This window comes from Sphaeramia orbicularis, chromosome 12, assembly GCF_902148855.1.
Source record: "Sphaeramia orbicularis chromosome 12, fSphaOr1.1, whole genome shotgun sequence".
NCBI classification, from domain to species: domain Eukaryota; kingdom Metazoa; phylum Chordata; class Actinopteri; order Kurtiformes; family Apogonidae; genus Sphaeramia; species Sphaeramia orbicularis.
Genome location: NC_043968.1, coordinates 40,986,605 through 41,010,679, shown reverse-complemented (window position 1 = coordinate 41,010,679; position 24,075 = coordinate 40,986,605). Strand labels below are relative to the sequence as shown.

Below are 24,075 nucleotides of genomic sequence, written 5' to 3'. Positions count from 1 at the left end.
ACAGAACCGGTGACAAAGGGCAGCCCTGACGGAGTCCAATCCTCACCGGGAACAGGTCTGACTTATTGCCTGCTATGCAGACCAGGCTGGCACTCCTTCTGTACAGTGACTGAATGGCCGCTAGCAAGAGGCCATCCACCCCATACTCCTGGAGCACCCCCACAGGATGCCCCTGGGGACACGGTCGTAAGCCTTCTCCAAATCCACAAAACACATGTGGACTGGATAGGCAAACTCTCATGACCCCTCCAGCATCGTAGCAAGGGTAAAGAGCTGGTCCATGGTTCCACATCCAGGACGAAAACTGCATTGCTCCTCTTCGAGCTGAGGTTCAACTATCAACCGTACCCTCTTCTCCAGTACCATACCAGGGAGGCTGAGGAGTGTGATGGGGACCACCCCCCCAGTTTGCCACTCCAAAAGCACCGCCCCTGATGTCCACGCAATGTTGCAAAGGCATGTTGGCCAAGACAGTCCTCCAACATCCAGAGCCTTGAGATACCCAGGGTGGATCTCATCACTTCCTGGGATTCCTCCGCCACAGAGTAGTTTCAGTACCTTGGCAACTTCTGCCCCGGAGATTGGTCCATCCGTCTCCTGGTCTCTCGGTTCCGTTTCCTCCACAGAATATGTGTTGGTGGGACTGAGGAGCTCCTCAAAGTATTCCTTCCATCGCCTGACTATATCCTTAGTTGAAGTCAGCAGCTCTACACCTCCCCCCCATGAGGTGCCGAAGGTTTGCCAGAATCTCTTTGGAGCCAATCAGAAGTCTTCATCCATGTCCTCACCAAACTTCTCCCATGCTCGATTTTTTGCCTCAGCATCCGCTACAGCTGCACATCGCTTGGCCTGCTGGTACCAGTTGGCCCGCTGGTACCAGTTGGCTGCTTCCGGAGACCCACAGGTCAGCCACACCCTGTAGGCTTCCTTGAGCCTGACAGCTCCCCTCACCTATGGTGTCCACCAGCAGGTTCAGGGATTGCCGCCACAACTAGCTCCAGCTACCTTACAGTTGCAGCTCACCACAACTGCCTTGACAATGGCAGAGTGGAGCAGAGCCCATTCGGACTCAATGTTCCCCTCCACCCTCGGGACATGGTTGAAGCTCTGCCAGAGGTGTGAGTTGAAGATCAAGAGTTTGACACCCTTGACTCTTAATACCTATAGTGCAATTTTTGCACTTCGCAAATTCATCCCACAGGCCGGATTGGAACCTTTGGCAGGCCGGTTTTGGCCCACGGGCTTTATGTTTGACACCTCTGCTCAACAATGTTTACCTTCTAGTGATGATGGAGGAGGCAAACAGTCAGTTATGAAGATTTTTTGGCTGTCATCTGCAGCTGAAAAGAGGCTGAAAAAAGTCACTACAAATAATCCTATTCAAATTACAGTGATATAATTCGTGTCATTCAGAATATTCCATATACAGTACTGCGCAACAGTCACAGGTCACCTCTAATTTTGTTGTTTTTGCTGGGCTGAAATGAGCATACCTATTTATTTCTCAGTCTCTTTTCTTTGGATGCAAAAGAAAATACAGGAAATATGCCCACAGGCTTAAAAGACACACAAAAACTGAACTAAATGGGTTCTAAAGGTTAAAGTCACAATTTAGTGTGACACCTGACCCCATGACAAGAAGAACAGAGACAGAAAATTAATGCAATAAATCTCATATTGTCTGCGCAAAGGGGTTAAGAGCAAACTGAGGTTACACTAAATACTATCACTTTGGTTTATAGAAGCTGTTTTTATCCCTGAAACTTTTGTTGTTACTGCTGTACATAGTTCTCATCCAGATTGGATCTTAATGCAGAGACTGAGAAATGCATATGTGTGATCATTAGAACTTTATTAAACCAACAAACATAATGCTGCCCTGGGACTTTTAGCACAGTACTGTATTTACTCCAAAGTAATGGCTTCATTAGAATCACATTCTTGTTCTGAAATTTAAATCAGTTCATAATTAGATTAAAAAAAGAAAACACTCACAGATTGTATTGTTAGTGTGATAGAAAGTGTGATCACGATTTATTAGTAGATTTATTAGTGTGATTTGAGCGTAGTTCTCAGAAAATCTCACCACCTAAATAATCAGACTCTATCTGTGTGTGTGTGTGTGTGTCCATAATCCTGTATTTAATATGACATGCATTCTCCAGAGTTAACCTTTGACCTGATTTAAGGTCCCTTAAATTCCTGCACAACAGCTCTGCTTCTCATCAAACTCTCACAATTTGCCTATGAACATCGGCCACAGTTACACAAGGACAGTGGTTATGTCACACACTTGGACTCAAACACACACACACACAATGAGGCTGCCTGCCAGACTTGGTTTTAGACGTCCGTTCTGTGGAAACAGCACTAAAGTGTTACAGCCATGAGAAAAATGGAAAGAGTTCAGTGGGTTTCACTCACTGTTCATTCTGAATGGAAGACACTGAAACGGTCCCTTCACTGCAATCACAACACATAGCCTCATGCTGTGAAGCACAAAGCAAGAGAACCACCTCAACACCAACGCAAGCCGTCGAACACTTCAGAAAATAAATGCACAAGAGAATGCCTGGGAGGATGCCAATTAAAACACACAGTTCATAGAGGAGTGTGTCTCCTCTGGGAGTCACTTTATTCCACTTAAAGGGTGTTTGTTTGTAAAACAGGGGGAGGGAACCACACCTAGCCTCACACCCACACACAAAAACAAGATGGGCTTCCCCCTGAACATTATTGAGCGAGAGAGGGAAAGAAGGATCAGCCACCATCTGCCGAATCATGACTCATCCTCTTTGAGTGTATCAGCTTTCCATCACCATCACTCCATCACAGCCAGTTTGTTGTCACACACAGCAACGTTCATCCATCCTCATTTAACTGGTAGACAGAACACACTGTATGATATATGCAATGACAGACTGTCACATCAAAATTCATCTTCATTGTTATTATTAGATCGCAAAACGCTGCTATAAACATTGACTTGTACAGTTATAACTGACCTGCAATAGATCCTGAATTATTTCTGTTTTTCCACCAAATCATTAAGGGCATATTATATGTGTGCTGATGGATCAGACTGACTAATCCAGCAGCAGCTGTTACTACATTGCACAGTAGACAAGGGGAGCTCTATTCTTTAAAATCAAGAATTAAAAAGCTTTTAACAAAACTGCATTAGAGACTATTTTTACAGAGGAGCGGAGTCATAGCCCACTCTTAGAAAATGCTAAAACTGATAGTAGGGCAAGAGCAAGGTGATACAGCCAAAACATTTAATATTGATTTATATATTAGGGATGATTTACAATTTCTGATCACATGAGCTGAAGACAAACCTTCATGGAATCATGGAAGAACTTTCTTTATTAAAACAATATGCCATGTATGACTGGAGAAACTCATTCACAGCTAATATATTCCATCCATCCATGCTCTGAACCACTAAATCTCACTTAGGTGTGAATGTGAAAGTGAACTCTTGTTTGTCTGTATGTCAGCCCTGCAATGAACTAGCAACACATCCAGAGTGTACGCCACGTTCACCTGTTGGTAATCTGGATAGGCTCCAGCAGCCCCACAACCTTCCAGAGGATTAAGCAGTTTGGCAATAAATGGATGAATAGCTTCTTTCTGTGTTTAGTTAGGTAAGAAACAGGCTACCCAATACTACAATTATGTGTTTTCAGCATTCTCAGACAACAGTGGAGCTCTATGACAGAGATGAATAAGTTAGAGTTAGTCAGGTTATAGAAAGAACAATACTGTTTGTAGAAACAATTCACTGCTGATATCAATAATAAGGTATAGAAAAATCACTTGACGGCTCAATATGGAAGATGTCTTCATGGTCGTCAGGGTTTACATTACCTGGTATATGCTGGCATGTGTAGATTAAAATTACATATAAACATTCGACTTATTCTATTTATATTGCAGTCTGTGTCTTCAGCTTATCACAACACAGACAACAAGATCAGTAAATTATAACAAAATCTGATTTGAACAGCCAAATTGACTTATGTCCAGCCTATGTTGTGCTAAAACTCATTTTTTGACACTATCACACTGCAATTCTTATGTAATGGCAGCTGGTGATGCACAACAAACCAACACACACTTTACCTAAGCACATAGTATCAAGGTTCAAGGTTACTTTATTTGTACCTGTGGGTAGATTTGTTTTGCAGTCGAGGTGATTGCTTTGGCATTACAACAAGACATACATTGAACATGTTAGACAGGTACTTGATCGAGCTTACAGACAGGACAAAAAGTGCTCAGTGTTCCACCATTCATCAGTATAGCAGCATGGATAAGCAAAAGAATAAAATAAATAAATAAGATCAAATAAATAAAAACAAGATGCAATAAAACACAATAAAAACCCAGAGGAGATAAAAACAGTCTGGGATAAAAAAAAAAAAAAACAGGATAAGAACATAAAATTTAAAAATTTGAAGTCACAATAATAATAAATAGAGCAAAGAAATAAAATAAATAACTAAAATAAGTAAATAAAGTGCAATGTCACTATTTCTTATTGAGCTCAGTGACGGCGACAGGAACAAAGCTGTTTTTATAATGCCGTGTCCTGCACTTTGGGACCAAGAACCTCCGTTCAGAGGAAAGGAGCTGGAATTCACCCTGTAAAGGATGGGAGTCATTATTAAGAATTGATGAAGCCATCCTCTGTACCTGTTTAGCGTACAGGGAGGCGGGACAGGACTGGGACTCACCAGTCAGGCGACTGGATCATCTAACTATTTGATTCCATATTGCACATATAAGGCCAGTGATTTTCTATATCAATTATGATACAGCTGATAGGCTCAGGTTCAGATGCACAGCTTTAATTAGCAATTTGGATATTGTTAGAGTTTGGACTGTTGTTGTTGAACAGAAAAAACATGGCATCTGGCGCACCTACTTTTGGATGTGAGTGTCAGTATTTTTTGTTTGATGAATACACAACAGATCAGTTACTTAAGTAAATAATCGTGTGATTGATCAATAATGAAAATCTTTACAGAGGAGGAAGGAACAGGCTCCAGGGTTGTTCAACTTTGCGGACTACACAGCAGCTGTTTTGTATCATTTTTTTTCCATTTCAAGCACACAGACCCACAAACACCCACTCATCATGTACAATGCAGGTCATCTATGAGAGAATGACCCATTAAACAGCAGTGACATCATCCAGTATTGATTTTCCACTGTACGCCTGTGCGTTTATGAGCTGCACACCACAAAACTGCAGCCTTACAGCCAGAGGATAGTCTTCCCTACATCCTGTACTTACGTATGTGTGTCCATGTTCATGTCCCACTTCGCAGTTCATGGAGATTGTGAACTGAAAAGACCAACCTCATGACTTAGGAATGCTATGAATGGCTTGGAGGCCTTAAGATGGGAAACTATGCATTGATTCCCGGAGATTATTCCCATAACATTAGCCTGCACACACTCCTCCGCTATGACCTCCATTGACTCACTCATCTGTTCCACACAAACAGCTCTCTATTAGGAGGTGTGTCTCACAACTGGTCACTCTCACAGACACACACTAACACACTAACATAGGAGAACAGATGTGTGTTTGGCCCACCCACTGTTTTACAGACATCTCCTCATAGACCAGTATCTTGACCCAATAAAAGCCAAGTGTGTGTAACACGGTAGACATAACTCACTGATGGAAATGCAGGTGTGCATTTCCACCCACAATGCATCTGCCCGGAGCCACATCCCCTAAGACAGTTTAGATTTAAGGCTACATCCTCATCAGATTTTAGTGTTACAAAGGAAAACATCTGCATCCACACTGGCATTTTGACAAAATTTCAGAGCTAATCCCTGACCATCCTGAAATATATATCACATGATGAGAAGAGCCGATAATGCTAGTGGCCGTGGGAATCGTTGCAAATTGCTATAATAACAGCCTGCTGTGAGGGTAATCACTAGTATCATGATAAAAAGCAGAATTTAACTGCACAACATCTGCTAACAGAGACAATAAGAACAGAATCGCTGTTCAGTATCCATGTTGAATTAACAGGTGGTACTCAAGGCCAACCTCTTGTTTTCTTCCAGTAAGGGTTACATGAAAGGGGCTAACGAATCAGGGAAGGATATGTAGTGACTGTAAGATCCAAAATTTCATATTTACAATTCAACTTTCACACTATAAACCTTTGTCGACTGCACTGCATGCAAAGTAAGATATATAGAAAACAGATTTTTCCTCCAAAAAGAAAATGGCTTTCAAGATAATATGCTTATGCCGCTCTTTAATGTACTTGTATGAATGGACTGTCTCCCCTCCTTTTTAGTTTAATGCACATTGTGTTTTTCTGTCGTTATCATCACACAACACAATGTCTGGTAAATCAATGTCACCTGATTTTTTCCATCTCTGTACTCACTCCAAAATGTTTCACAGTATATTGAATTCTCTAAAAGGCACAGCTGCTGTACTTTGCTTTTTGTTTTTTTACGTTTTTATTGATCCAAAAGCCTCATTTCATGTGACATTTTGCCTCAGTGGAATTTGGTTAATCTGCTCAATGAACCTCAAATTAATTCACAGTTCACTGAAATAATCACTGTCCTTCAGTAAATTCAATCAGATCTCAATTTACAAAGCAAACACAATATGTTTGCTGTTTCAAAGAGTCTGAGACGATGTACATACAGTGACAACTTTTTAGGAGGGGTGTACTGTAGGTCAGTTCCTTTTATCAACACAGATTCATGCCCTGAAGGACAAACGGTGCATCAGGGAGTCTCCTCCTGAACTAAACAGTGATACTGAGCAGCTTTTTAACGTTAAGTATGTTTGCATAAAGGAGACAAATTACAATATGCTGACAATCGTCTGTGCAGACTGCCTATGCAAGTGGTGTTTGTGTTGTTTTCTATCACAGAAAAAATGTGCAAAGGAAATGGAAATCCTAAACTTAAATCCTGTGGATGCTGGTGAAAATGTTACAGGTACATCTAAGAAAAATCTGTCAGTCTGTCTATCAAAAGTGTTCTATCGTTTCTTGCTTTTCAAGAACAGTAAAGTGCTTTCATTTTACAGCAAAAACTGCACCATTATGACAAACTGTAATATACTGTGGAACATACAGTATGAAATTACAAGTAGAAATTTGGAACGCTGCTTCAATGTGGCCCTTTTCATGTGAGATCATGTGGAGACCCACAAAAGAACAACGGCATTCAAGTGGTTTTTCTCATAGCGACCTAAGCTTTGACTTCGGTCCAGCTCAATTTAAAGTGGAACTAGGCAACATTTTTACCTTAATTAAATAGTTTCAAAGTAATTGTGATGGTTAAATGGCTTGTTAAGCGGAGAATGGAAGCTCTCCGCCTTCCCACTAGCACCTCTAGGGCTGAATATGTCACTTGCAACTTCTCAATGCCATCCCCACAGCCTAGATCTCATCTCTCGCGAGAAACATCAGGGTTTATGGTACTACCACACAAACACACCCCCAGCCAGGTACCGCTGGCTAGCTGTAAACCCAAGCCAGCTACGCCTTCATTTCAAAGGTGTTTACAATGGCACAGCAGAGAAAAGGAAGAGGTGGCCGTTGTCAGAGGATGGAGGAAGAAGAAAAGAGTGAGTGACCAAACCAGGAACGAGACAACAGTCTGCCTTGGTCCAGCTTTTACAGAATGGTGAGAGCTGAAAAAAAAAGAAGCACCTACATGGATGCACACTTGACAATGGTGCTGCTGCACTTGTAAATATTGCAGAGATCAATTCTCTATACTCTTGGTATTTCAGTGGATTTGTGCTCTTGATGATGCTATTGGTTGTAACAGTGTTTACTCATTTATAAACTTATTTTATAACCGATACCCGGATATTTGTTGGCTAGTAAAGATGTTAGCATACTGACTAGTAATCACGGTTGTTTGTGTCAAGTGTGTGTATGTTGTTCAGTTTACTAGATCACCCTTTGTCGGCCTCAGGACTGTGTTTTTATTACTAGACACAGAATTTTGGCAGTTGAATCTAGTTTTTGTTTGATGTACAGTACAGGCCAAAAGTTTGGACACACCTTCTCATTCTTTGCATTTTCTTTATTTTCATGACTATTTACATTGTAGATTCTCACTGAAGGCATCAAAACTATGAATGAACACATGTGGAATTATGTACTTAACAAAAAAGTGTGAAATAACTGAAAACATATCTTATATTCTAGTTTCTTCAAAGTAGCCACCCTTAGCTCTGATGACTGTTTTGCACACTCTTGCCATTCTCTTGATGAGCATCAAGAGGTAGTCACCTGAAATGGTTTCCTAACAGTCTTGAAGAAGTTCCCAGAGATGCTTAGCACTTGTTGGCCCTTTTGCCTTCACTCTGCGGTCCAGCTCACCCCAAACCATCTCGATTGGGTTCAGGTCCGGTGACTGTGGAGGCCAGGTCATCTGGCGCAGCATTCCATCACTCTCCTTCTTGGTCAAATATCCCTCACACAGCCTGGAGGTGTGTTTGGGGTCATTGTCCTGTTGAAACATAAATGATGGTCCAACTAAACGCAAACCAGATGGAATGGCATGTCACTTCAGGATGCTGTGGTAGCCATGCTGATTCAGGTTGCCTTCAATCTTGAATAAATCCCCAACAGCGTCACCAGCAAAGCACCCCCACACCATCACACCTCCCCCTCCATGCTTCACGGTGGGAACCAGGCATGTAGCATCCATCCGTTCACCTTTTCTGCGTCGCACAAAGACACGGCGGTTGGATCCAAAGATCTCAAATTTGGACTCATCAGACCAAAGCACAGATTTCCACTGGTCTAATGTCCATTCCTTGGGTTTCTTAGCCCAAATAAATCTCTTCTGTTTGTTGCCTCTCCTGAGCAGTGGTTTCCTAGCAGCTATTTGACCATGAAGGCCTGATTCACGCAGTCTCCTCTTAACAGTTGTTGTAGAGATGTGTCTGCTGCTAGAGCTCTGTGTGGTATTCATCTGGTCTCTAATCTGAGCTGCTGTTAATTTGCGATTTCTGAGGCTGGTGACTCAGATGAACTTATCTTCAGCATCAGAGGTGACTCTTGGTCTTCCTTTCCTGGGGCGGTCCTCATGTGAGCCAGTTTCGTTGTAGCGCTTGATGGTTTTTGCACTGCACTTGGGGACACATTCAAAGTTTTTGAAATTTTCTAGACTGACTGACCTTCATTTCTTAAAGTAATGATGGCCACTCGTTTGTCTTTACTTAGCTGATTGGTTCTCGCCATAATATGCATTCTAACAGTTGTCCAATAGGGCTGTCAGCTGTGCATGAACCTGACTTCTGCACAACACAACTGATGGTCCCAACCCCATCAATAAGGCAAGAAATTCCACTAAGTAACCCTGACAAGGCACAGCTATGAAGTGAAAACCATTTCAGGTGACTACCTCTTGATGCTCATCAAGAGAATGCCAAGGGTGTGCAAGGCAGTCATCAGAGCTAAGGGTGGCTTCTTTGAAGAAACTAGAATATAAGAGATGTTTTCAGTTATTTCACACTTTTTTGTTAAGTACATAATTCCACATGTGTTCATTCATAGTTTTGATGCCTTCAGTGAGAATCTACAATGTAAATAGTCATGAAAATAAAGAAAATGCAAAGAATGAGAAGGTGTGTCCAAACTTTTGGCCTGTACTGTATGTAGTTCATTATATGACCCATGTCTAATTGGTTTCATTTGAATAACGACTGGCGTAACAATTAGCCTTGATGTTGGATCTTAGCTGGTGTTGTATGATACTTGTCTCTTATACAGGTGAAGGTCTAGAATCTAAATGTTTGTCCTTGTTATAAATGTTATGCCCTGGAATGATAGCGCACTAATCAGTAACAGGGCCGGGACACAGTGACAGGTGGGAGCTGCTGATGTTTGTTAGCCTGTTAGCTCTTAAGCTGTGCGGCTAGCATTAGCAGTGCTAGCAGCTGCAGACAGAGCCTCAGACCACCAGTCCCTGCACCCACAACTGGCCTGTCATTGTGACCCGTCTGCCTGGATGGCCAGGGGGTTCCTGTCCACACGCCCTAGCACCAAGCTAGCCACAGAGCTTAAGAGCAGCTCCAGTTCCACGACCTCCTCTGTGAAGTGAAAACAAATGTCTAAAACTTCAGTGTCCAGCTAAACTTTCCCATTCCGGTCCGCTCCAGTAGCAAATTCAATCACTATTTTTTGCCTTCTCATCACCGGCTTCATTGAAAACAAATGCAGATGGTCGGAAGGGGATGGTTAACAGTGAGCTTTACGACAGTGAATATGTACTCTGAAAGTGTAGGGGGAGCTCTGTAAAGAAAAATGCTACAAAAACAGTGAAGAAGAACCAAAAACAGCAAAGAACCAAAATGGTAAAATGTTGCCTGGTTCCACTTTAATTCAAATTTAGTCTCAAGTGGAAATTCACAAGACAAAAGGAAACAAACACATGGACACAACAGCAAAAGAGCTGCAAATAATCATCACAAACAGTGATGCCAGAAAACAGGCTGCATCTGTCTTTGCTGCTGTGTCTTTTTCTGGCACAGTGTTCATACAGGTGTGCAGAATCTCTCCAAACACTGCCACGAGGAGAGTCATAAATTAAAGCCTCTGATCAGAATCTGCATTTTAATACATCCGGGCCTCGAGATAACTTCTGTGAATTAGTATATGAATTCAACCATTTTCATTTTGCCAGGAGTCCCAGGACCCCAGTTTGGGAACGGGAAGGGGGGCTTTATGTGGTTGGCATTGGCCCTGCCAGCGTGTGACCTCAGCCTGGTCGAGAGACGCTCTGCTCAAGGGCCTGAGGCGGTACTTCTCCCGGACGCCTCCGTCTTTGATCTCCTAATCACCTGGCTCAGCCTGAGCCTGAGCAGAGGAGAGGGAGAGGCTGCAGGGCCAGGAGGGGACAATAATAACCTCAGCAGTTGTTCTCACAGTCAGACGAGAGGCTTTGCATTTCCTTTAAGGCTCGAGTTCAGGTAAAGGTTGAACTTCAGCATCAGGATGTTTCATGAATCTCAATGAAGGACAAAGAGTAAAAAATGGAACATCCATGAATGTAACTTAAAGAGTATTTCCACCTACTCTTACTTTGTGATTGACAAATCTAAAGACAAATCAACTTTCCACCTGTTAACATGACATAATCAACAGCCTTCACAAACAAATCTATTGCTTAAAATCTATTTCCTCATTCTGCTTATTTCTTGCTTCTCAAATAAAAACAAAGAGCAATGACACAAGTGATCAGGTAAAAAAAAACCACTATACTCTTTTGAGGAAATTCATGTGTGCTAATCCTCTGACACATAAGAGCAATGCTGTATTTGAACATCGTCCATATATCAGGTGTCCCGTCATCATGTGAACAGAGTACTACACAAACACCACAGCAGTGTCCCCACAGATTCACATAGGGATACTGCTGCAGATAAGAACACTGCAAACACCAGTAAGGAGCTTAAAATACAGAAAGCAATAGATCTGACTCTTTGCATAAGGGGAGCGTAAAAATAGACTCACAAAGACACTTAGGGACAAACTACAGCCACTGCAAATGCCTCCATCATCTGAGCAATACATTATTTTGTCCTTGTGTTCAAGAAATCAACATTTTGACAGCTGTCAGCGTCTCCATGTTGAAGGTACTGTCTGTTCTTTTGTGCTCACCATGCAGTGGCTCCCCGAACACTCAAACCAAACCCAGTACCGAGGAGGAGGAAGAGGAGGAAGAAGGGGAGGGTGACTAACCTTTATGTTGTCAGATAGTGACTGTGTGCTTTTTGCATATCTGCCTGTGGCCTGCGGCAGTTTTATCTGCTTAGGTATGAAGTACACTGTCATTTAACTCTGATAACAGAGCATAACATACTTCCTCTCTTGGGTCATGCAGCATGTTGCACCCCTGTGAACCACAGTTCTAAAAATGGGACAGTCTCACCTCATTTGACAAGGTTTTACCCCAGGGACACCATATGGACACATCAGCAGATTGGACTGATCGTTGAAGAAGCGTAATACTCGATTTATTCACGATGCACTGACATATAATAAGATTAAATCGTGGCTTATACCGCCTCGTGGGAACTCCCCAGGAATCCCCGTAGGACCCCCGGGGCTCCCCTGGGACTCCGGTACAGTGTCCTTACCTGAGCAGGTTGGGCAGGGGGATGGAGCCGGAGCTTGACCCCAGAATCCCCTTCTTCCCACTTAACAGTTTCTCCACCAGAGCGACGTTCCCGGTCCGGGCAGCCTCCAGCAGCTCCTGCTCCTTCCCCATCCCGGACAAGAGTTTACAACGGCGGGGTGATGACGCTCCAGCAGATCTCCCATAAATCCCGTCGCCTCGTGCCCCGTCTCCCTTCAGGTAGTGGAGGGGAGCATCAGCAGGGGCTCCTCTCACTGCATGCTGCTGCGGCTCTGCGCGCGCTTCTAGGTGAGACTGATGCTGCAGAGCAGATTGGACGTGCACGGGCTCCCCTCTTGCCTTTAACCTCAGTCCATTCACGCGCGCGGCTCCCTGGTCTCCGGTTCCGCCGATGCGCGCGGCTCCCTGGTGTCACCTCAGTGCAAACAACTGAGGAACCGGAGGCTCCGACCGAATCCGTCCCCGGTGCGCGTGGGGTGAAGAGTAACCCTTGGACAAAACACCAAACTCCTACTGTGTCAGGTTATTCACACTGGAGTGGGAGTGAAGCTCCGGCTGAAAACACGCAGGACGTGGAAGCCCGTCCGTGTCCACAGACTGCTGTGAGAGCCCGCTCTGTCCGACACCTCTGCCGGCCGAACCTACCGCACTGCCCGGTGCTTCACCGTGGAGCCTAAGACACCAGAGTCAAGTGGCCGAGGAGTGAGAAGTGGGCTTCCGGTGACTCCTTTCAAAATAAAATGTCCATTACGTCCAATAACGAAATTAACCTTAGACATGGAAAATGAAAAACGGGAACATATATAAGAAGTCTGGTTTATGCCATTGTGTTTCACCAAGATATATCCGTGTTTAAACATTTAATGTGTTTTGTGACATTGCAAATATTTTGAAAGTTAAAGACATAACACACTTTATTACTATTATTTATTTTTATTTATCTTTACCCAAAATGTACTTGATTTGGATTCACAGATTTGAATATAATTTACTAAACCACTTGAGATTTTCTGCTGAAACAGCTCTTCAGCGTACAGTTCTGGTCTTAGAAATGTTTATGTTATGCATATGTATATGTAGATTATTACATTGTTATTGGAAAAACTCTTGATTTATAGTCAGTAGTTTATATACAACTTATTCTTCAAATATATTGGGTTAATACAAACATATTATGTAGATTTTGCCTCACAAGAAAATACTGATGGAATGATATTTATGAATAATGTTAACTTCTCATCTTATCACAGCGGTGATGATTTTTTAACTTGCATAAGGAAGCATTCATGTATTAAAATGCAAATTTAAAAAAAAATAGTTCTGTAGAAAATGTAGAAGACATGAAAAAATCCCACTTTGTTATTTGTAGGTCCCCATCTGATCCTTACTTCAATATAATAATGCAAGTGCCAGCATACAATGTTAATTTCTGGCAAAAATTCCTACCTACATTTTTAATATAAGTATTCATCTTATTATTTTTATTCTTACTTTCATTCTTACTTTTATTTTTATTCTTATTCGGGCTATTAGACTTACGTAGACATTTATTTTGAAGGTTCACTCTCCGTACATCCGCTGTGGGTGTGTGTGGGCTTCCACGGAGCAGCCCTGTTATGTACAGTATGGGCGTGGATGACGATGCTACAGCACCAACAGAAAGCGAAGCCTTTGTTAGGCTCTTATAAAAAGTCACAGTAGTATCCACCAGCTGTGCCAGTTGTTTCCACTTTCACACCCTTTAACTTTTTTTTTGTCTGTAACAAGCACATGCGCACTCATTCTTGGGTTTCACACTGTCCATGAACGCATTTGGAGGCAGATGAGGTACCAAAAATATCCTCCTGTCATGTCAGAGCCGGGTTTGTGTGAATGGGAGAGAAAAGGAGCAGAGTAGCCTGAGTGTAGAGATGGATTTTTAATGAGCTCTGATCTGATCTGTCCACTGAGGGCCTGGGAAACAGCCACACACCCCTCCTCTGTGTCCCTGCGCCCCCACGCAGCCGCCGGTGCATGCTGGGACCTGTCTGATGGCTGGAAGACTGGCTGCTTAATTGGAATTTGCAGAGAGGTGTTCCCTTCATGAGCTCCTCGGAAAACACCTGTCTGGATGTGCTGCGCCTTCACTGTCTGCAGTTTCTGCTTGTTTTCACCGACTTTCCATCAATAAAGAAAAGCAGTTACACCAACCATTTATGTCATCATTATGTGCTCAAGATTGATCATTTAAATGTCAAATCATTACAAAATACCAAGTCATGACACGTTTTTACTGTAGATGCTGAGACACTTGAATAGTTATCCAAGCACATGACAGCAGCCAAGGGTTTATGTGCAAAATTCTAGAGGAAGGATTGTCTAGTATCATCCTGAACTAGGATGTGATTATCAGTATTAGCTGAAAACACTCATCTGTATGTGCAGAAGCTGCAATGTCTGCAATTTCCACTCGTTTTGTAATGATTTTTAGTCAATAATGTGATCAGCAGTTACTCCAATCATTTACGTTATTATTGTTTGCACAAAATTGATCATTTAAATCACAGGTGTCAAACATGCGGCCCGGGGGCCAAATCCGGCCCGCCAAAGGGTCCAGTCTGGCCCTTGGGATGAATTTGTGAAATGCAAAAATTACACTAAGATATGAACAATCCTTTTCGTTCAGGTTCCACATTCAGACCAATTTAATCTCAAGTGGGTCAAACCAGTAAAATACTATCATAATAACATATAAATAATGACAACTCCACATTTTTTCTCTTTGTAAATGTAAATATTTTCATGTATTTACACTAGAACAAAGTATAATTTCACAAAAAACATGGGAATAACCTGAGCAAATATGAATAACCTGAAAAGTTTTAAGAGAAGTGCAATTTTGTCAATATTCTGCCTGACATTAAATGTTTTTGTGTATTTGTAGATCCACTGTGATCTGTAAGTTATAATGTACACGTGTAAATGATAAACTGAGGCAGAATATTGTTAAAATTACACTTATCGTTTCAGTTTGTTCATATTATTCACATTATTTGAAAGGATAGTTTGTAAATGCAAACATTTTCATAATGTAATTTTACTTTTTTCACTCTAAAATATAGAGAAAAGTTTGGAGTTGACATTATTTGTATATTATTATGTTATCATTTTACTTTTACTTTTTATTTAATTTTTATTTTGGTTCGGCCCACTTCAGATCAAATTTAGTTGAATGTGGCCCCTGAACTAAAATGAGTTTGACACCCCTGATTTAAATGATAGATCATGATTAAATACCAAGTCATAACATATTTTTACTGTATATATACTATGACACTCAAATTGTTATCCAAGCCCACAGCAGCAGTCAAGACTTTTCATGCATAATTCAAAAACAAGGATCATCAAATTTCAACCTAAACTAAGATATAATCATCAGCATTACCTGAAAACTCTTCACTATATGTTCATCACCTGCAATGTTTGCAATTTCTGCTTTTCTACTGATTTTCTGTCAATAAAGTGATCAGTAGAAACACCAGTCATTTATGTCTGTGTTATTTGCAGAAAATTGATCATTTAAATAACAGATCATTATAAAATACCAAGTTATACTATATTCTTGTATTGTAAATGGTAAATGGACTGACACACATTCACCCATACACTCATACACCAGTGGGGGGCTGCTGCTATGCACGGCACTGCTGGGCCCTACTGGGAGCAATTCAGGGTTCAGTGTCTTGCCCAAGGACACTCTCACATGTGGACAGTCGGAACCAGGATTCAAACCACCAACCCTTCGGTCATTGGCCGACCCAACTGAGCCACAACTGCATCTGCATTGTAGATGCAGGTAGACTCGATTTGTTATCCAGCCACTCGACACCAGCCAAGGCTTCCAGACATTGTTTAGAAATCAAAACTTCAAGCACCGTCTAGTGTCATCCTAAGTCAGTGGTTCCCAACCTTTTTTGACTCGTGACCCCAGTTTAACATCACAAATTTCTGGTAACCCCAGCCATTCAAAACAGACTTTTTTTTTTTTTGCTAAAATTAATTTGTTTTTAATCATGTAATAGTTTGCTATACTATGTTGCAAGTAAAGGTTAATTTTAGATGACATTTAGTCAATATAATGTATAATACTATGGATGGAGGCAGAAAAGCCAGGTATAGATTACTGCACAAAGTAAGAATTTTATTTTCCTTGGTCTGGATATGTACAGTCAGTCCAGCTTGGATTTACAAGGCTGACAATTAATACTGAACAAACAATAACTCAAACTATGAATTATGAAAGAGCTGCAGCATCTGAAACTGACCACAGTGAACATTTGAAAGATAAACAGTACCACAGTGCTTCAGTTTGAGCTTCAGAGTTTGTCATGTCTGTTATGTATTGTGATTGTCTCTTTCAACTCACCACATATTTTTTATTAGTAAGTTTTTATTTTTATTTTTTATCAATTACTAGAAAAATCAGGTGACCCCGTTTGAATTCCAGGTGACCCCACATGGGGTCCCGACCCCAAGGTTGAAAAACACTGTCCTAAGTCTAGTCATGTACATTCACTGAAAACCCCTGCCCGTTTGTGCAGAACCTTCAATAGCTATAATTTCCACCAGTTTTGTCCTGGTTTTCTGTCAGTACAGTCATCAACGTATGTGCTAACAGCCTTAGGTTCAGCATTCATTATTTTTCACTAAAATTCTATCTATACTTTGAAATATTTTTTCAATTCCAAGTTCTGTCACACATTTTACCATAGATGCTAGCAAACTTGACGTTTTATCCAGTAACATAAAGCTTCAAACCACTACAAATCGCAACTATAAATAAGCCCTCTCTGCATGTGCAGCATATTCTGCTTGATTTGTTGTAATTAATAATAAAATAATGAATGTAGGTATTGAGAGTATTTAAACCAGTCATATACGTCATTATGCTTTCACAAAATGTATTTTTTTATTGCCCAAATCATTATAAAATGCCAAGCCATAACATGTTTTTACTGTACATGCTGTAACACTAGAGCTGTTATCCAAGCACATGACAGCAGCTGAGGCTTTATGTAGCCGACATAATTCAAATACAAGGATCATCAAGTTTCAACCTAAACTGGGGTGAAATTATTTAAAGTATTGTGAAGTATTAACAGAAAACCTCCTGTCTGTATGTACAGCACCTGCGTTGTCTGCTGAAGTCATTATTGTTTGCACAAAATGTAACATAATTTTTATTATAGATGTAGGTATACTCGACTTATTAGCCACATGACCATCGAGACCCCAAGAACACTGAATAAAAATACATTACAGAAGTCTAGATTTCAAGACAAGCACTGTCCAGTTTCAACCGAAGTCTGGCTAGTCTTCCATATTCACTGGCTGTATGTGCAGTTTCTGCTGGTTTTATCCTGATTTTCTGTCAATACTGTCACCAGTGTAGGGGCTGAAACAGCCTTAGGCTATGCCAAGCATTCATTATTTTTGCTCTAAACTGATATCTTAAATGTTAAATACTTTTAAAATCCCTAATGCCTACAGTCAATAATATGCTTTTACTGTAGGTGCTGGCAAACTGGACCTTTTATCCAGCAACATAAGGCTTCAAGTGCTCAAAGTAGAACCACTGCATAAAAATCAGAATTATAAAAGCCTTCCCTTCAGCACCTTCTGCTTGATTTGTACTCATTTCAAGTCAATGAAATAATCAATGTAGGTTCTGAAAGAGTTAAACCAGTCATTTATGTCATTATGTTTTCACAAACTTGTCATTTAAATACCAAATCGCTATAAAATATCAAGTCCTAACACTGAATAATAAGATGTTTTTTACAGTAGGTGCTGGCACATTCTACATGTTCTCCAGCCCACATGACAGCAGCCCAGGCTTCATGGGTTTACATCATGGCTACACATTTGTGCGAGCTGTCCTAACATTATAATAACCACCTCTGCTTTTCCTGATATTACAAGTTAAAATATCAGCCGTGATAAAGGCCTTTTGTCAATGCAGCGACGATGCAAGATCACTGTCGGTATGATGTTTCTATCAGTATTACAACAACTATCTGAGATGACAGTGTGAGAGCTGAGCTGTGACTGTTCAGAAATATTATCCTGACTAAATCTTCCACCTATTCTGTAATCCAAAAATGTCACATGAAGGCAGGTAGGGACTTTTTCACATCTTGAAATGATGAAACTCAAGATGTATAGAATTTACAATTTTTTGTTTGTTTGTTTGTTTGTTTGTTTGTTTTCATCTTTGAACAAAATAGAAAAAAATTCAGTACTAGTAAATGCATGTGTTTCATCATGTTTCACACAGTCCAGCTGTACATTGTGCTGACATTCTCTCCTGTTTTGAATATCCAGGATGCACGCACAGTATATAAATGAAAGTGTACATGCTTTGCTTACATAAATGGACCTGTGCTGCGCCATAGCCATCATCACAGAAACATTAACAGTAACAGTATGTAAACACAATTTCATGTCAACAGCAGAACTTTTCCCTCCCTCTCTCAGACACTTGAACATTTAATGCCCTTCTATGACTCACTGCACTACTTCAGCCATAAAATGTCATGACCATTTATGTGCACAAAGTCCAAGTACTCTCCTGCAGTGGTTCAGTGCAGCTCATTTGAGCACAAAGACTGCTTACATTTAAAGGAGAGAAAGAGTCCCTGCTTATCACACAAGTAACTTCAACCTCGTTTCAGCCTTAAACAAACCGATTACTGTATTTATCTTCTATCCTATAAGCTCTATAAGCATCCTAAACTGTACTTTTTGTAGGTGTTGATTTATTCACTGGGTTGGAGACGAAATGTTCCCGCAGGAGCTTTTGCTGCACTTTTTTCCAGTTTTGAAGTGGAAAATACTGACTTAAATGCCCAGGAAATCCATAAAGATGCTTGTGGTACATCTTTTACAATCCATTTTCAGTGGACTTAAATGTGTGAATTCAAGGTTATAAGGCAACAACTGAGCACTGGTGACTAAATGGTAATAATAATTACAGCTGTATATTTTACATCTGCATTATTCTTTTGTCGTTTAGGTTACTTTGTTTACACTGTCGGCTAAAACAGTTAGAGCTAAAACAAATGTATTAGTGTTGTATTGTTACTTAATTGTTCTGCATATTTGGATGTTGATCAAACACCTAACATTATAATTGTTTTAAATGTTCAACCTGTACATTTATGAAATGAAGAATTCTGAAATTCAGTAAATATATAAAGAAGAATTTTGAAGCATAAATAACTGGTTATTTCAGCCTTCACTTAAGGCAAAAAAAAATCAGCCCTTAATCTGAAAAGAAATTGAGATTTGACAATTAGACAGATTTCTCTTGTCTATCGTTTTTTTTTTTTTTTTAGCTGCTCCGTAGATAAAATGTGCTAAATCTTGCTAACACTGTTACCCATGAAGTTGGAATAATTTTGTTTTCAGACACATGGTTCTTTTTATTCCTGCTTATACACATCAGTAATCACCTTTGACCTGGTACAGTGACTACATTCTGAGTCCCAGTTACACTTTGTCAAGAATAAATCACATTGTCACAATCATTTAAAAAAAAAAAAAAAAAAAAAAAAAAGAAGTAAAAATATTTGAATCCAACTTTATGGACAGCAGTGTACTTTGATAAGATGAATTGGAAAGAAAAATGACCAAAGTGCTGGTTAGCTACTGTTTTCAAGCTACATGATAAAGAGTGACACCATATTTATACATAGGATTATATTATATTAGATGTATAAATCCTACATTAGAAGAAATATGAAAAGTGAATGTATTCTAAAGTTTGGAGTAGAACTGGTAGCTCAGAGACAAACTTATTCTCGTTAAGCCATCAATTTTGACCCAATATTGTATCCTTTTTAACTTAACATTCATGAACGGTCATCAAATAACTACTGTTAAATGCACTCATACTGTTCTTTTCTTTTCTTCAGCTGTGTATAGCCTTTAAATCTCTCCTATTTTTAACCAGGACATAGAGAACAGAACACATTATGGCAGTTCTAGAACCTTTACACTAGTTTCCAATCAGTTACAGAACAGGTTTTCAAGTGCTTCTACTAGTCTATAAATCACTGACTGGTTTAGGCAGAGACTATATTATTGATATGTTTAAGGAATATAAACCAAGTAGGACTCAGGTCAGCTGGTTGAGCCCAGACACCAGACCAAACACACAGAAGCTGCATTTCCATTAACTGGAATGAACTGCCAGTGGAGCTTAGATTTCCCCAAAATGTAGACATTTTTATATCCAGGATAAAAACATTTCTGCTTTTATCTGCCAAAGAATGAACTCAATAACTTACACACTCCTGTTATCACACTATAACTTAATTCTTATTGCCATGCAAGTCTGGAGGACTGTTTTTTAAAATCATTTTTAAAATGGATTTCATTAGATTCTCTGACTATTTTCTGTGATATTTTTGTTTTGTTTCGTTTTTACAACTTTCCTTTGGTTCCTTTTATTTATGTTAAGCATACTGAATTGGCACTGTGTATGAACACCAATGCATAATGTATCAACCCAGTACTTTAATATATTATTATTAGTGACCCAAATTTGGTTTGGTTTGCTTTTATTGTGGACATATTTCACCTGCAGAGTTTTTGTCCTTATTATTATACATTATGTCCAGTCCTGGAAGCACTATATTCAGGAACCACAGAAAACAGTACATCAACCCATCATATATGCAAACCAAAAACTGACCACTGAATGAGTTGCAATAATACTTATTATTATTATTATTATTAATACTAATACTAATACTACTACTACTACTACTACTACTACTACTACTACTACTAATAATAATAATAATAATAATAATAATGGCCTTCAAAACATATAGAAAAGAATTCACACCAAAACTTTTCAGAGGAAACTATTTAAATTGGATAACCTTTTATTTTCATTAGTATCTCAGCAGCTTTAACAAACAAAATACAACTTGTCACTTGTGTATTTTCTTTTTTTGAACCTCCACAGGTTTTTCTGAGGGTGCAACCTCCCGGAGAGGGAGAGAAGAGGAGGGCTGTGATATGAGGCAGGGAAGCTGGAAAATATTGTATACAATCATGTTAAATTTCAAGTCTTGACATTTGTGCAGAGAACAGTTCCATCTCAAGTGAAATGAACAGGGCCGAACTGAAGTACAAGTTATGTCTAGTACATACGTAGACTGATGCATGTATGGAATCTATTGTTAACTGTAAGAGGGACAGCGTAGTTTATAAAGTCCATGTACAGTTGTTTGTGCTGTGGCAAAGCGTGTGCTGTTAGAAAAGTCGAATGTATTTGTTTTTGTTTCTTACCACCTACTCAAAGAGTTCCCCCTCAAGTTATTTCTCAGGCGTGACCCATGGAACAGCAGCAGATGTGGGCATTGCTTGTTCATGAAAACTTACACATGAAAGATCTAAAAATTTACATAAACACACACACATCCAGTAAATGCAGACAGGCAGCTTGTAAGTGCCCTCATTTTCACACACCATTCTGTAAGGACACGTGAATTACTTCTCAAAACAGTGTTGCTGCTCTCACCACTCGCTGATTTAACTCTTGTTCTCTCACAGTTCTGGTAGTTTATAGTTTTAAAAGTGCTGCACAAGTTAAGTAGCTATTTACACTTAGAAAAATATGAAGGGGTACAGACCTATTGTGGGGTGTTTTGCAGACAAAGCTGTGGAACTGACAGAGGATAGAAATTCCTACTCTGCTTGTAATGAAATGCTTGTTCTGAATGAAACACAAACACACATCCACATTCAGCTGAAACACTGCATAACTATTTAGAGTTCTGTAGAAAATATTTCACATTCTTATACAATATACACTTTACCCTCTCTGAGGACAAGTGACTGATTTGCCTCGTCCCATCCAAAAAAAGAAAGCATTAAATTAAAAGTTCACTTCCACTGCAGTGCAAAATAAGTTGTTTTTTTTTTTGTAGACATTCTTCTGAGGATACAACATTCAGTGTTCCTATTTAAGATCAGTTGTGATTGTTTTACTCACACTAAATGAAAAGTGTGGGAGAGTATTCTGTAGGCACAACCATGGATATAGAGCCTCATCATCTTTCACACACATTGAATCTTACTAAGTTCTCTTCTTTTACTTCTACTCAGATATACCTGGCTTCTGTTGCCAAACAAGAAGACCAGATGGAGAACATAAAAGTGACAACAAAGCGTGTAAAAACATTTTTGAGTCTGTCCCAGACTCTGCATTGCTTCATGAAGGAATTATTCTAAAGTCTGAAGTCACATGGTGGCTCAATTCACAAGTAAGCGCGCAAAGGGAGCCATTTCAGTCCAGAAATCCCTCTTAGCCTTTCCTCGTTGATGTTGACTTGAATTATTTCTCTGACCTTTACTCCCGTCCGTCAGCAGCAGTCCTCATTACTGTGGACCAGAGGGGCTGAATGAATGAATGACTGGCTGGCAGGCCAAGGAGGGACAGCTACGCCTAGCTGGTGTTGGCTTTGAGATTCTTAATGCAGTGCAGGAGTGAGTCCTTCTCCATTTGTGCCTCAGCCAGCGCCATCTTGGCTCGGGACAGCTCCACTTTCAAACATTCATTCTCCTCTACTAATAACTGCAAACAAATAATGAAAAAGGGGCATGTTAAAGCGTTTCATAAATTTGGGTTTCAATGCAAAATAGGGTGACATTATTAATTGATTCACAAACAAAATCGCAATATCAACCTGTCCATTACATAAACGTTTAACACTGCAATTTAAAGTTCCAGATTTAGGAGGATGTAGGTTGGTCTAATTGAAGAAGAGGAAAATATAATTAAAAACAATCTTCGTTTGACAGTGATATGGTCATTTTTGTCTGTTGAGGATCTTCTCATGTTTACATCTGTTAACAGAATGGGTTCTGAGGCTTTATATAGAGAACAAACTAATTTTAGTTACAGAAAACATGACCTTCATGATACTTTTCCTCTGTAATGTCATTCACATTGGTGAAGAAGTGTTAAGATTGATATCACTGTTCAGTTCAGTGCTCTCAATCTAAAAATGTGATTTTTTTATTTTGCATAAATTGATTAATATCTTCCCACTGTAAAATAAAAAGGATGCCAAATAATGAGATGGAATAGCATTTGGCATTCAATCTTTTTGTGATGTATCAGAATGTTGATTGAAAAAAAAAAAAAGGGTTCTTTACTTTTCAGCAGATTATCATAGTTGAACTACAACTCTAAAATAGTTGTTCTCTGCAGTGTTTTGCATATCTTACTTTTTCTCTGGAAGATGGTTGGGGGCTGGTGGGCAGGGCCTGAGTCTGTGTCGCCTTTGGAATGCCACAGACCACTCCCACTCCCACAGCCTCAGGGACAGGACTCAGAGAGCTGTTGATCAGCTGTGTCTCCTTCCCGGGTTTCGGCTCAGCTGCTGTGTCCACTACGGGGCAAGAGGAGGGAAAGTCAACAGGAGGCGTACTGGGGGTGTGAATGCAGTGATCGTGGATTTTTAGCGTTTATAGGATGTTACATAAGAGTGAATCAGAGCTGAAGTGGGGGTGGAAATATCTGGCATATGCGTGTGTAGTTTTAGTTTGTGTTTGCTACCCCCTATAGAGAAGGACCCGTCGTCTCTCCTGTGTATGATCAGACTGTCCACATGCAGGGTGATCGGCGAAGGCTCGGAGTCGGAAGGATTGTCACGGGGGCCGTCATCCTGCCGGAGATACAGCACATATCGTGTTGGCATTATTCAAGTACGTGTATGAGGAAGGAGCAGAGTGAGAGAGAAATTATCCACATCCAGGTTTCCACGTCAGCTCTACAGCAAAAGTACTCACCCGTGAAGAAACCCTAGAGAGAAGGCAAAAAGGCCTTTCTATGTCATTAAACATTCAGTT

General features: G+C 40.2%; 2 protein-coding genes across 8 annotated transcripts in view; both read right to left on the bottom strand.

The window, feature by feature from the left end:
• The window catches only part of anks1b (ankyrin repeat and sterile alpha motif domain containing 1B), a 258,313-nt gene extending 245,899 nt beyond the window's left edge, over nucleotides 1-12,414 (bottom strand). For all 5 annotated transcript variants that reach the window (XR_003936737.1, XM_030148434.1, XM_030148435.1 and 2 more), the window contains exon 1: nucleotides 12,167-12,414. Coding sequence is in view for 4 of the 5 variants with exons in the window: in XM_030148434.1 (XP_030004294.1) it covers nucleotides 12,167-12,297 (131 nt within the window). In the remaining variant the exon portion in view is untranslated. The remainder of the gene's footprint in view (nucleotides 1-12,166) is intronic.
• An 8,666-nt stretch (nucleotides 12,415-21,080) lies between these two features.
• bltp3b (bridge-like lipid transfer protein family member 3B) overlaps nucleotides 21,081-24,075 on the bottom strand; it is a 29,542-nt gene continuing 26,547 nt past the window's right edge. For all 3 annotated transcript variants that reach the window (XM_030148887.1, XM_030148888.1, XM_030148889.1), the window contains 3 exons: nucleotides 23,783-23,891; nucleotides 23,452-23,615; nucleotides 21,081-22,795 (listed from right to left, as the gene is read on the bottom strand). In XM_030148887.1, coding sequence (XP_030004747.1) covers nucleotides 22,667-22,795; nucleotides 23,452-23,615; nucleotides 23,783-23,891 — 402 coding nt within the window. In that variant the 3' untranslated portion in view covers nucleotides 21,081-22,666. The remainder of the gene's footprint in view (nucleotides 22,796-23,451; nucleotides 23,616-23,782; nucleotides 23,892-24,075) is intronic.